At 43.5% G+C, this 13,946-nt stretch overlaps 1 protein-coding gene across 1 annotated transcript in view; it reads right to left on the bottom strand.

Annotated features, from left to right (window-relative positions):
* The window catches only part of GEFmeso (Guanine nucleotide exchange factor in mesoderm), a 204,301-nt gene that overhangs the window by 83,949 nt on the left and 106,406 nt on the right, over positions 1 to 13,946 (bottom strand). Inside the window, exon 10 of the mRNA XM_075700746.1 lies at positions 8,962 to 9,213. Coding sequence (XP_075556861.1) covers positions 8,962 to 9,213 — 252 coding nt within the window. The remainder of the gene's footprint in view (positions 1 to 8,961; positions 9,214 to 13,946) is intronic.

The following is a 13,946-nucleotide window of genomic DNA, read 5'->3' on the forward strand; positions in this document are numbered from 1 at the left end:
CCTTTGAGGTCCGTTACAAAAAGGGGAGTCTCAACGGTAACGCCGATGGCTTAAGTCGAGGCCCCTAACGTAGGAATCAGCCTCAAAGTTGTTTGTTAGTGATGTTTTTCTTCCTGAGGCATAATTTTTAACATATTGCTTTTGTTTAGTGTTTCAAAGTCATGACGTGCTTTCTAGCGCAATTTTCCAATTTGTGGACACGTTTCCGTTTGTGGATGCATAGTGTTGGCCGCCAGCATTTCCCGGTAAACATTACGGTTACATAGGCTGCAGCCGCCAGGAAGTATGAGAAGCAGTCGAGAATTTTTTAATGCTATTGCGTTCCACTCATAAAGGCGAAGTTGAAGCGTACTCCAAATTTCAATTTAGTTGTGTACAATGAACCAGATTATGTATGTTTTTTATTAATGCACATTGTTAGTTGCTTCGTTCTTATTTCTTTTGTGTTGTTTTAATGTTTTGTGATCCCTCCCTGCTTTGGCTGCCAAAAAAGAGTTGGCAGTAAAATACAAATAAACAAATACTAATAAATAAATAAATACAAATAAATAAATAAATAAATAAATAAATTGGCTGGCATGAATTTAAATCACTGGTGCACTTGTATTGCGCATGTTTTGGGCAGCAGTGTTCTGCCTGGTTATCTCTAGCTTCTTTTGTTGCTGCGTCCCAGCTGCTGCCTGATGGTGATAAGGGCACAATTTGCAAAAGGAAATTGGCCCACTTTTTTGTTTTTTGCGAAGCTACTTCATATTGTGCATCAGATGGGTGCACAAGTTGGAAAGTTTTGAATTGTCATTGGGCGCCGAAGATGACGAAAGGTGTGAAATAGAGTTATTAGTTAGTTTGGGTTTAGTGGTACAAAGGCAACTAAGGCCATGCTGCGCCAGTCACAAGACAAAATCAAACGGAACGTTAGGGCAGGTAAACCTGCATTACATTATAGTTGGTGTAAATAACCAGTTTTTTCTAAAAAGTCGAAGAGGTTAGGAATTGGCACTAGGGGGTCATCTGCTAGTAATAGGGCGGGGTGTAATGGAATGTGCAATTTATACAGGCTGTGTAAAAACCTCCATCTCAGTGTATTGATGTGTGGATATGTTATTAAGATGTGCATGACTGTAAGAGCTTCATTACATTTTTCGCAAGTTGGCGGGTTTTCTTTTCGGAGAAGGAAATTGTGCGTCAGATGTGTGTGTCCAATTCGAAGTCGACACAAGATCACCTCGTAGAATCGTTGCTGGTGACTGCATGATTTCCACTCGCCAATTACAGGTTTAATTAGATGAAGCTTGTTGCTTAAACAAGTGTCCCAATCGCGTTGCCATTTTGATTTCAAGGCCTTCCGAATCGCATTGACACTGTCTTTATATGGAAGTGCTGTATTTTGAATGTTTTTGTACGCTGCCATTGATGCACATCTATCCGCCGCTTCGTTACCCAATATTCCAACATGGCTTGGTACCCAGCAAAACTTAATTGATCTGCCATATTTGTTTGACGTTAATGCATTCAAAATATCGCCTAACAAGGGTTCACTTGGGGATTTCATGTGTAGAGTCTTCAGTACGCTTAGTGAATCTGTGTATATGACAGTGTTTTCAAGTTTGTCAGCAATGATCTTTTGAACTACCGTCCATATCGCGTACACTTCGGCTCTGTAGACAGAGGCGTGCTGAGGTAATCGAATACTTGTTTCCCAATTTTGTGTTACGGCCCCTACACCCACGTGTTTTTCCGTTTTAGAGCCATCAGTATAAAATTCTATGTAGTTTATATACTTGTCTTGAAGAGAGCAGAATTCTTGTATAATGTGTTGATGTGGTGTGTCTCTTTTCTTTAGATGTGTTAGTGTCCAATCACATAACGCTATGAAATCACACCACGGGGGTAAACGTTCTGGCTTTCTGGCAACCTGGAGGACTTCCCGAGGGATGTCATAATCCCGACAGTATTCCTCGTATCGCAAGATAAGCGGCCTAATCATGTTTGGTTTATTTGTGTAATGTAAGCGTGAGCTGCACTTTGTGACTATGTTGTGGCATATGTGTTGTGGTGAGGATCGGATTCTGAGTATGTAGGAAAAAGTTAGTAGCGCTCTGCGATGCTGTAAAGGAGGTTCATTACATTCAACATGTAAGCTCTGTATAGGTGATGTTCTGCAAGCACCGCATGCCAGTCGTAGTCCTAGGTTATGGACTGGATCAAGTCCTCGGACGTAAGATAGTCTGGCTGAACCATATATAATGCTACCATAGTCTAATATGCTACGCACCAAAGTGCGGTAGATGTGTAGCAGGCATTTACGGTCAGAGCCCCACCGTTTCCGGGAGAGGATTTTTAGAATGTTAAGTGCAGTGTTTGCTTTGATTTTAATACTATTTATGTGTGCGAGAAAGTTCAACTTTTTAACAAACAAAACACCCAGAAACATGTGCTCTTGTTTCACGGGTAGTGTGGCATCCTGTAGTTTAAGGATGGGATCTGGTTGTAGGCCTCTTTTTTGTGTAAAGACAACACTAATAGTTTTTTCACTCGAGAAGCGAAAGCCGTTTTCAGATGCCCACTGCGTTAGTTTGTTTAGTGTAATTTGAATTTGTCGATCGCAGGTTGCCATGTTCAATGCACGACATGCAATTTGAAGATCATCCACATATAGTGAATGCATTATAGAAGATGGAATTACATTATTGAGCGAGTTCACTTTCACCACGAACAATGTTGTGCTCAATACGCATCCCTGAGGTACTCCATTTTCCTGAATAAATACGCTGGACAGTACCGTTCCTAAACGCACCTGGAATGTTCGATCGGACATAAAATCAGCTAGACATTTAAGCATTCTGCCGCGGATCCATAAATCCGCTAAATCCCTTAAAATACCGAACCTCCATGTTGTGTCGTACGCCTTTTCAAGATCAAAGAAAACTGTGAGACAATATTACTTGTGTAGAAAGGCCGCACGTATCTCGTGTTCTAACCGAACTAGATGATCTGTTGTAGAGCAGCCTTTCTTGTACCCACACTGATGATTATCGAGCAGGTTCTCAGTTTCGAGGACGTATGCCAATCTGATGTTTATAATGGATTCATAGGACTTGGTGAGACAGCTTGTGAGTGCTATAGGTCGGTAGCTGGTAGCTGTTGTAGGATGCTTTCCAGCTTTCAAGAAAGGGATTATAATGGCTTTTTTCCACGCATTCGGCATTTTTCCTGTTTCCCAGATCATGTTAAAAAAGCGGAGCAATGTCTTAACTGCTTTTGAAGATAGGTGTGCAAGCATTGTGTAATGTATTCTGTCCGGACCTGGCGCTGTTTTTTTGCCAGTACTGAGTACTCTGTTAATTTCGGAAAGTGTTAGGGGGGCATTATATGGTTTCTCGGAACTTCCTGCTGTCGGAAGCTTTTGTTTTTCTGCTGATTGTTTATACTTTTGAAATCCAGTGGAGTAGTTTAGTGAGCTTGATATGTTAAGGAAATGCTGCCCTAATATATCTGCTTGTTCTTTTAAATTCGTTTGTGTACCTGGAGGTGAGTATGGGGATCGTATAAGGAGCGTACTCGCTTCTAAACTTACGAAGCTGATCCCACATTCTTTTGGATGTTATTGAGCTATTGATGGAGGATACATACGTTTGCCAAGACTGTGTTTTGGCTTGCCTACGCGTGTACCTGGCTTTCGCCTTTGCTTTTTTGAAATACAGGAGGTTATCATGTGTTGGATATCGCCGAAAGATACCCCATGCTTTGTTTTGTGCTTTTTTAGTTTGAGTGCATTCATTCGTCCACCAGGGTTTTAGTTTTTTCCTTAAGAAGCCGGAGGATTGCGGGATCGTCTGTTCTGCTGCAGCAAGTATGGAGGCAATAATCTTTTCATTCATTTCGTCTATTGTTTGATCATCTGATATGTGATCAAGACTGGCCTTCTCGCTGAAGAGAGGCCAGTCTGCTAGATGGAGTTTCCAACGGGGTGGTCTTAATGGTACAGTAGGGAAAGGAGATGTGTTTTTAATAATGCCGGGCATATGATCACTACCATAAGGATTGTTAATAACACTCCATTTAAAATCGATCAACAGAGATGGAGTGCACAGCGCCAGATCAAGACAGCTCATAGCTCCTGTGCTTGGGGAGCAGTAGGTTGGCGCACCAGTGTTTAAAAGGCATATTTCGTTAGTCAGGATAAAATCTTCAAGTGTTTGTCCCCTGGTGTCAGTTGTTTTGCTACCCCATAATATGTTATGAGCGTTAAAATCACCTGCTATTAAAAAAGGTTTGGGTAGCTGGTTTAAAACTAACTCCAGATCTCCTACAGTAAAATGGGAATGTGGTGGAATGTACATTGAACAAATGGTAATGGTTTTATGTGCTAAAACCGTGACAGCAATGGCTTCCAAGTGAGTATTAATGGTAACTTCTCTAGCTGCAATGCCATTCCGTAGAACTATAGCTACGCCACCCGAAAGCCGGTTCGCCTGAGTACGATCGCGCCATACAACAGTGAATCCTTTTAAAATGTTTTTGTGCTTTTTGCCTAAGTTTGTTTCTTGTAAGCACAAGGCCACAGGAGAGAAGTTACTTAACAAGTCTTTGATGTCACCTAAGTTGTGTAAAAGGCCTCTACAATTCCAATGGATAATAAAAACCATATTGAAATTGAAAGGTCAGAAATGGCACTACGGAAAAGTAAGAGGTGGGATTATAGGTGACATGGATTAAAAAGGCTAATACAAATGAGCGATAACCTTTAGGTTATCGCTTTCTTATTTTGAATGGTTACTGGGATTTTGTCCCTCTTATTGCGCTCGAGAGAGCGCTTGTCCTTCGGTGTCAATGACACCGTAGTTTTTGTGTCGACCTCTGAGGCGCTGGAGGCCCGAGAGTTTGGCGCTGAGACACGTGCCTCGGGCCTTGGAGTTCGCTTGATCTTAGGGCCCTGCGGGTCTGGTGTTTGCAGGTCCTTGGAAGAGGATGGAGCACCGTCGGCTGCTTCCATCAAGGGGGCGGAAGGAGTCACTGCAACACCACTGCGCGTGGGCTCGGAGGACTCCGGAGGCCTCTGTGACGCTGCCCCCGACTGCGTCACATCGGCGTAACTTCTTCGTGGAAGATACGATAGCCGCTTTCTGGCTTCAAAGAACGATATTTTTTCTTTGACAGTTAGTGCTATTACTTCTTTTTCTTTTTTCCAGCATGGGCAAGACCGCGAGTAGGCTGGATGGTCTCCTTTGCAGTTAATACAATGTGGGGAAGAAGTGCAGTTTTCAGATTGATGATCGTTTGAGCTGCATTTAGCACAGGTTGTTTGGCCTCGGCATGCATGTGAAGCATGTCCGAACCTTTGACACTTGAAACACCGTCTTGGGTTCGGGATATATGGTCTGACGTTTACTTTTACATAGCCTGCATCCAGAGAGGTAGGCATTTCGCTTGTTCCAAATGTAAGTATGACATGTTTTGTTGGGATCTCTTGGTCATTTCTGCGGATGACTATTCTTTGTACTTTTGTCACATTTTGCTCCTGGAAACCCTCAAGGAGTTCCTCATCGCTCAGGCCAATGAAATCTTCCTCTGATATCACACCCCGGCTTGTGTTCAGTGTTCTATGCGGTGAAATTGTCACTGTGGTGTCGCCAATAGTGGTAAGTTCCGATAGCTTTTGCGCTTGATCTTTATCACTTAGTTCTAGGAGTAGGTCCCCACTAGACATTTTTGAAGCTTTATATGTAGTTCCGATTTTGTCCTTGAGACACTTGGCCACCAGAAAGGGAGATAACTTTCTTACTGGTATGTTATTTTCACTGTGGACGACATAGTATTTGGGAAATGACGGGGCGTTGCTCCGAAAGGAGAACAGGAACGGTGCTTCGGTGCGGCTTCTTTTGAGACGCCGATCATAGACAGAAGTTTGCGCTGCCATAAGAAAATTTGTTTGTTCGGCAACAGCGCCGACCGCCCACCACGGAGCCCAATGAGGGGACGTGGCAGGGCTTGTATACAAGCCTGCCAGACGCCAGTCGTACGCCATCACTATAACCAAATATGGTGTACCCAAGGTAGGATAGCCACACAAGGTTAACCCTTGCCGCCGTGGAGAAAGGAACTAAACGGAAGAGAGAAGAAGACAGGAAAGATAAAAAAGTGAGAGATAAAGACGAAGGTTTGAGGAGAGAGAGATAGGAAGAGGCGACTACCGATTTTCCCCGGGTAGGTCAGTCCAGGGGTGCCGTCTACGTGAAGCAGAGGCCAAAGAGGTGTGTTGCCTCCGCCGGGGGGGCCTTAAAGCTCCGAACACCCAGCATCGGCTCAACCGCCAGGATCCCCTTTTCCCCTGACACGGCTAAGCCACACACGGTTAAATGCGGGAGGGTCCAACCCTCGTGTGCTCGGGTACGTGGTGTCGCAACACACCAAACGCCTGCTGACACAGACGCCCCTGCGGGGGGTGTGAAATAGAGAAATAAGGCTACCCATGGAAGTGAATAATGCCAATCTTCCTGATGTAGTGACTGTTGGGTCATGATAAAGTTTCATAAGAGTGCTCAAAGCAAAAGCTTCTTTTTTTCTTATTTTAGATGCAGAAGGGGAGTCAAAGCAGAGTGACGACCGTTGCATCCTCAGTGCTGCCGGCCTGCCTAGCCAGCCTGACAACAGCCAGTGTCGGGGGCTACCAGTGTGCAGAGGCCTCCTCGCCAGCTCCACCGGGGATCAGATTGTTCATATCATCTGCCACAATGCGAAAAGTGATTTGCAAGATTTGAAATTTAACATGTTGTAAGCTAATGGACTTGGGCTGGTACTTATGAAAAATTCACATCATCCTGAAATTCATATCAGGCGTGATTATATCACAGAGATTATACTGTAAACTGGGCGGTTTTCGAATACAAGATGGCAGAAGCAGTATAAATCAACCTCGCACGAGAAAGGAAAACGTAATGACCGGGAAAGCAACCATGGCAGCATGGTCAATGGCCCCAAGTTCTGTCTCGCCTTCCTCCGGGGTGCCTTTACCCGCTGTGAGCAAACATCCCATTTTCTAGCATATTCTATACATAAAACACAATATGTTTGCTCTGTTATTGCTATACATGGCCGTGGTGTCCAACGCCCACATGTCAGTGTGTCAAACAGGTGAGAAGCACTGAGGCATATGTGTGCAGTGGGAAGCTATGGTGCCCATAGTGTTTTACAGGAACAGATAAAGCCAAATCGATGTTCTCCAGACAGTCTCATTCAACAGTGGCACACTCACACGCTGAGAAAAGGGTGAAGGGACTGGCAGAAAGTCAAAATAAATGAACTAGCCAAGCAACAAGTCTTATTGAGTTACACTCACACATCTTCCACGGCCAAATTTTCTCATGCTATTTTAGTCATTGCACTGTGAACAAAAAGAGACTAGGCAATTGCAAAACAAAGTATATTTTATTTCTGCGTAGACATCCAAGCAGGCAAAAAGATGAGAACAGCACAATCCCCGCCGAAAGTGTCTGGCAATTCAGCAGCCTAGAACAATCGCGCAGACCCATCATGGTGGTGTAGTGCTTTTGGCGTTATGTAGCTAAGCCAGAGAGCATGGGACTGAATCACAGCCGTGGTGGCCACATTTCAATTGGGGCGAAACGCAAAAATGCCTGTGCACCATGAATTTGGTGCAAGTTAAGGTGCCCCAGGCGGTTTAAATTAATATGAAGTCCCCCACTATGCCGTGCCTCACAATCATATGTTTTTTGGCACATAAAAGCACAGATTTTTTTTTTTTTCAATCTAGCAAGACTTGGGGACACAAGAGCCTCGTGGCATGTGGTTGCTTTAGGCAGTGACCCTTCTCTCTGGCTTTGTCTGACTGATGTGTTGTCTGCTGATGCTGGGTCGTCTGCTATATTATCATCATCACTCTATTTCCATTCTGAGAAAAGCAGGGCAGCAACACGATCACTAAAAGGTGTAAGGACACAGGTGCCTGTCTCTCTTAGTGGTCCTGTTGATGCTCAACCAAATAGCCCAACTTCACAATTTTGAATAGCATACATATTCTATTTACGTCCACTGTAGGTCCTATGATTTCCAATTGCCTGTCCTGTGTCTTTTCTAGCGTATTTCTCCCCTTTGTCACTTCTCTCGATGTCTATTTGTCCCCCTCCCCTGTCTTTTCTCTTCACCTCCTTTTTTTCCGCAGCTGCAGGACAGTTCAGATGTTCACTGAGGAGTGAGACAGTTACGATGCCCTTTCATTCCCTAGCTCTTTTTTTCCCTTTCTAATAAAACAAACTACTGCTACTCAAGTAACTGGATTAGCTGGGGAACAACCTTGGTAGAACCCACACAAACAATATATTCTGGCTCATGCGTAGCAGGTCACACCACAAAGGCACATCTCTCAATGCTTGCATTCATGACAAAAAATTGTGTGTCACATGTGAAACAGGGATATGTGTGAGTCATGTAACTCAATCTAAAATTAAGCCCTATATTTTTTACGTAGCAAAACATGGCATACTAATTATTACATGGACAGTGTCAGAGTTCTCAACCTATTTACCACCAACTGAGCAAAGTGACACATTTCTGCGACCAGAGGCAACAGCGTATTACTTGCGCTCGCAAACAAAACATAGTGCACCACATAGTGAATGCACCAATAAGCTTCAGTTGACAGTCAGCACATGTGTGGTTTTTTTTTCTTAGTCCTTGCCTAGCCACAATTTTGCAGCCACGATACTGGAAGCCCAAAGTTGCACAAATAATATGTGATTTTATGTAACCTTGCATGCAGAAGTTGTAATATGTAAGGTAGTTATTCCACAGAAAGCATTGCAGATCAAATATGACTGCACTGCGAAATGCGCAAAGCGACACTTCTATGACTGTTCTATTTGCGAAGCTTACTTGTGCTGCATTGCCTGCTGTGTACAAATGGGAGTATACACCTACAACAGCTGCACAGCCAGCACCCACCTGGAAGGAGTACTGGTAGTCAGGGCTGTTGAAGGGCACCACCTGAAAGCAGAGGGGCTCCCCCTGAATACTCTCGATGAGCATCAGGTTGGAGCACACCACGTGCGTCTTGTAATGCAGGATACCCTGCTCACGCTTCTTTGCCACTAGCAGCATCTTGTCAAAGAGGAACAGATGCCGCAGGGCCTTGGCACCCAGCATGCGGAAGCAGCCCTCTGCCACCAGCTCCCCAAAGGTCGTGAGATCTTCACCCTGTCAGGAGTCATACAACAGTCAGCATACAGTCCTGCATGACAAATACTGGTTCAAGAAAATTTCTGGCACAACCGAGTTTTCCTTGTTCCCCATAGAACTTAATGCATCGAAAATACTGCCGCAGAAGTCTGATGAGCCTATTCTCGCTTCAATAAAGTCTTCATGAAGTAAGCTTGGACACTGCCATCACACTGTTAGGGCCTCTCTCGGCAGAGCTTCGGTGACAGTGAATGCATTGAACACACATCATCACCCACCAAAAACACATTTTTAGCCTGCCCCAGGAAAATTTTCAAGCAATAATGGTAGCTCACAATGTTTAATCACAGTATTTACCCGATTCTAATGCTCACCTATTTTATTTTTTCAAGTAAGCTGACAACCACCTTCGTGGCATTCATATGCTTTGCTGCATAACACAGCTGTCTTGAGCAAACTGGCCGCCACTGTGCAACACGTATTATAGCTTTGCACATTTTTCATGCTAGAAAATAGAGTATGTGTTAGATTTATACTTTCTTTAGGAGCTTTAATGTTATCTTTATGTTAGTTTTCTACTTTGTACACATAGAAAACAGATGTGCGTTTGATCTGGGTGCGTGTTAGATTCGGGAAAATACTGCCAAATGAATCAGCATGTCCTCCTCCACAATACCTAGGCACAGTCCCCAGATTCTTCTCTCACAACTCGCACATGCACACAACGGTCAGGCAAACATGGCATATCTCTCGCGTGTCTAGGCCTTTGAAAGAAAGAAAATAAACCAACAGGTGCCCGCAATTGCAGCTTCTCTGCGATACTCACCCACCTGTGTCACGTGAAAGTGCTGCTACGCAATTGGTTTCCTGTTCCTGTATCAGCAAATCTCGCGGGCCTTGCCAAGTTGTATCTACAGTTATCACTGCCAACCCTGTAGCGATAAGCATCTTCACCCATCTTTTTCAAAGCATGTCTGGTGTAGAAAGCATACCACACACTTTTAATAGGCGATAACTCGAATGCGCTGCTGTTCTCTGCTGCAAGAGGCACAAAGTGAGCATCATGTTTTGCACTAGCGGCATCGTAGCACTGTATGTCAGTGCTACCCATCAGCTCTATTTCATTTGTTTCCTATCCCCATCCTAAAACAAAGTGTCGTATTGCTCAAGGCTCCACTAGGTGGAAGCGTTGGTGTCTCTTGTCGCAGCTATTCTTGTTGAGTAGGCACCCCATCACTTCCCGCCAGAATGCTTTGCCCGAAGGAGCCTTAGAAGCACAAAAGCTTGGGCGAGTTTGTAAACGTGATGAAATAACTGTACAGCCCCGAAGAACGAAGTCAGACGAAAAGAAGAGACAGGACAGGAAGTTGCTGCTGCGGGCCGAAATCGAGCAGCGCAATTGCCAAAGCCGCAAAAACAACAATGCCGTCGCAGGCCACTGCTGGGGCCCTACCAGATCGGTACATGTTAGTGTCTAGTGCTGCAACGATTCGTGCAACACTCTGCTTTACGCAGGTTTCAACTACAGTTGAGTATGCCAAATTTTTTTCGTGCCTTTGGATCGCATGTTTTCCTGGTTAGCACGTTCTTTTTCTTGCGTTTTAATGCGTAAGCGTTCTTTAGCCCAGAAATTCCGCCTGTCATGTAAAAAAGTGTAATGCCTTGTGCCTAGTGTGAATGTAGGTGATTGGTAGCTTTATAAGCGATAAGGAACTATTTAAAAAAGTGATTAGAGAGGAAACCGTTCTCGACAGGCCACCTTAAAAGCCTACTTTCCCGCATGATGGGTCCATATGCAGAGAAGCCTGCTGTTGCGCTGTTGAGTATAAAAATGGGAATACAGATTGGTACATGTGATAACAGTTTAAAATAATAATAAATGATTGGCGGCACTAAAATAAAATCTAGTGACGGTTGCCATCACCACGTCAAGGTCATATAAAAGAGTCATATAAAAGAGCACGAAAGAAGCACAACAAAAAAGGAAAAAGATAAAATAAAATAAAGAGGAAAAACAGCAGTGGGAAACCAGTTGCACTGGTGTTCCGGCACAGCTGATACGATCGCTCTGAAGGGGCCATGCAGTTTTTCGGTAACTTATCTCTACAACGTTCAGTACACAGATTGCATTTCTTTGGCACTAGAAAAGCGATGGGTAGACATGCATAAATCAGGAAAAGCAGGTAAGCAAAAGCGAAGTAACAGTCGAGCCAAAGAATGCCTATGCATTAGTAGACAATTCTCTGTATTTCTGCCCCATTTTTTTTTCTAAAACGTATGAACAAGGTTCTACTCAATTTAGTCCCCTCAATAATACTACAGGGGAACGTGGATGGCCAATGACTAGGCTTGTGCGAATATAAATTTTTTTATTTCAGATTGAAGTCAAGGCGAATAGTAATTAGTGCTGAATAATTTCTTGAATAATTTCAAAGCGAATGGTTCGAAGCCTACAAGAGTGCAGATGTTGACAAATCTAAAAAAAATATGGCAGTACGGTATTGCAATTAGCATGCGAGAAATGTCGTTGACAGACCACATTTCTGAAGTCGCGTTTATTTAACAATTGTAGTGGTCATTGTTGGATTTTCGTTGCTTAGGCTATATGCAACTTCTGGTATTATCCCACTTTGCTATGGCACTTGGTTTCCAAGGCCGCCTATGAGCATTGAGGGATGACGACAACTGTATGACGCATACACAGTGACAACAATGGAATGACAAAGAAGGAATGACGTTGATATAATGACAATGGTGGTATGACAATGACAGCATGATGACAATAAGATGACCATTCTTAAATGATGGTGATGGTATAACAACAGTGTAGCAACAACGACATGAGGACAATGAGATGATGACTGCATGATGACGATGGGATGACGTTAGTTAAGCAATGACAATCGTAAAATTCCGTGACAATGACAGCATAACGACAATGGCATGTCGACTGTGTGACAGGGATGGCATGACAACAACGGCGAGTCAGATGTTGAATTCAGAATGACGATGATGAAACGACCACGATGGTGTAACAATGACTGTATGATGACGACACAATGATGATAATGGTATGAAAATAGCATGAGGACAATGGGATGATGAGGTCTGCAAGATGACAATGGCGTAACGACTGTATCACAAGAACTGTATAATGGCAATGGCGTGACAATGATGGCATGACGAGAGTCGTATGACGAAGCTGGAGTGACGATGATGAAATGACCATGACGGCATTACGACTGCAGTTTGATGACGAACGCATGGTGGCTGTACGATGACACAATTGACGACGATAACATGAAAACGGTGTAATGAATGAATGTGTGTTGTTTAGTAGAGTACAGCCAAAGAGCGCCATGCCGGTGTTAGTGAGTTCGCAGTGGAGTGATGAATTCTGAGAAGTAGATGAGACGTGGCTGTAAAGGGACCTAAAATTAGTCGCTTTAAGGTGCGTAAAATCTAGATGTAATAAGATTATGGCAACGACTACTCAGGTGTACTATCAACATGGAGAATGGCTTGCAAAATAATGATAGATATACAAGATATGTCAGATGCAAGAATTGGCAAGAATAATACTGCTTAAACAGAGCCCTTTAAACACAAGGGCCTGAAAGCACGTGCTATATAAAACTAATATCACAGTGGCATCCTCTGGTATATTGGGCTTACAGCATGTAGGACGACACCATTCAAGAAAGCGAGGACTGCTTTGGTGTTAAAAAGTGGCTCTTTACCAAGAAACATAGCCAGATGAAGGACACAATAGCGGTATGCGAGAGGAAATGTTTCTTCCTCTCTCTTTTGGCTTCCCAACACTCCAGGAAGAAGTGAAGGATGGTCAGCCTCTCACCACATCTACCACAGGTTGGAGGCTCATTACCAGTCAACAGAAAGGTGCGAGTGTCATATCTATGTCCTTTTCTGAGACGACACAACAGGACATCTGTTCATGTTTTCATAGTTGAGGGCCAGAAACCTAACTTCAGCTTAATCATGTGAAGCTTATTGCTCGTTTCAGCATCTCACAAGCATTGCCAGTAGCTTCGCAGTGTGCTTCGTAGGAAAGGCTTCAGGTCTGTGGCAGGGTCAGCAGCAGAATGATCAATACCTTGCAATGCTATTGATTTGGCGATTTTGTCGGAAAGCACATTACCCTTGATTCCTCTATGGCCAGGAACCCAGCATATTGCATGTCTATGAGATAAATGTTGCACAAGAGTGAGTAAGGTTAAAAAATAAGATGTTTATGCTTTTGTAAAGACATTAATGCTCTTACAAGACTTAAAGAGTGTGAATATTACTGCTTTCTCAAGTTTTAATTTATATGTTTTCCCACAGACAGTTCTGCATTGGCTTCTACAGTGAAGATACTTGTTAGGGGATTCAATACGTCAGATTTGGAAAAAAGAGGGACCAACAGCAGCATAAGATACACTAGCACGTGACTTTGACACGTCAGTGTAGAATTCAGCGCAAGAGTACTTCAATTGAAGTTCACGGAAATGCATTGCAATTTCAAGCTCAGGAGCATACATTGTGACCTCTACAAAGGATACATCACATTCTTTCACCTGCCACTCCTAGATTATAACAGCTTAGCTCGAGACATTAGGTGATGTTCGAGAAGTGGGTCACCCATTTCTTCGCTAAGTTCTCTCACAATCAGTGAGAAAGGAGGTTCGATTATGAAAAAGTACTGCACACGTCAAGTTGTTAATGGTTACAGAACATGGATTTTCCTGATT

Source organism: Dermacentor variabilis, chromosome 7, assembly GCF_050947875.1.
Source record: "Dermacentor variabilis isolate Ectoservices chromosome 7, ASM5094787v1, whole genome shotgun sequence".
Taxonomy (NCBI): domain Eukaryota; kingdom Metazoa; phylum Arthropoda; class Arachnida; order Ixodida; family Ixodidae; genus Dermacentor; species Dermacentor variabilis.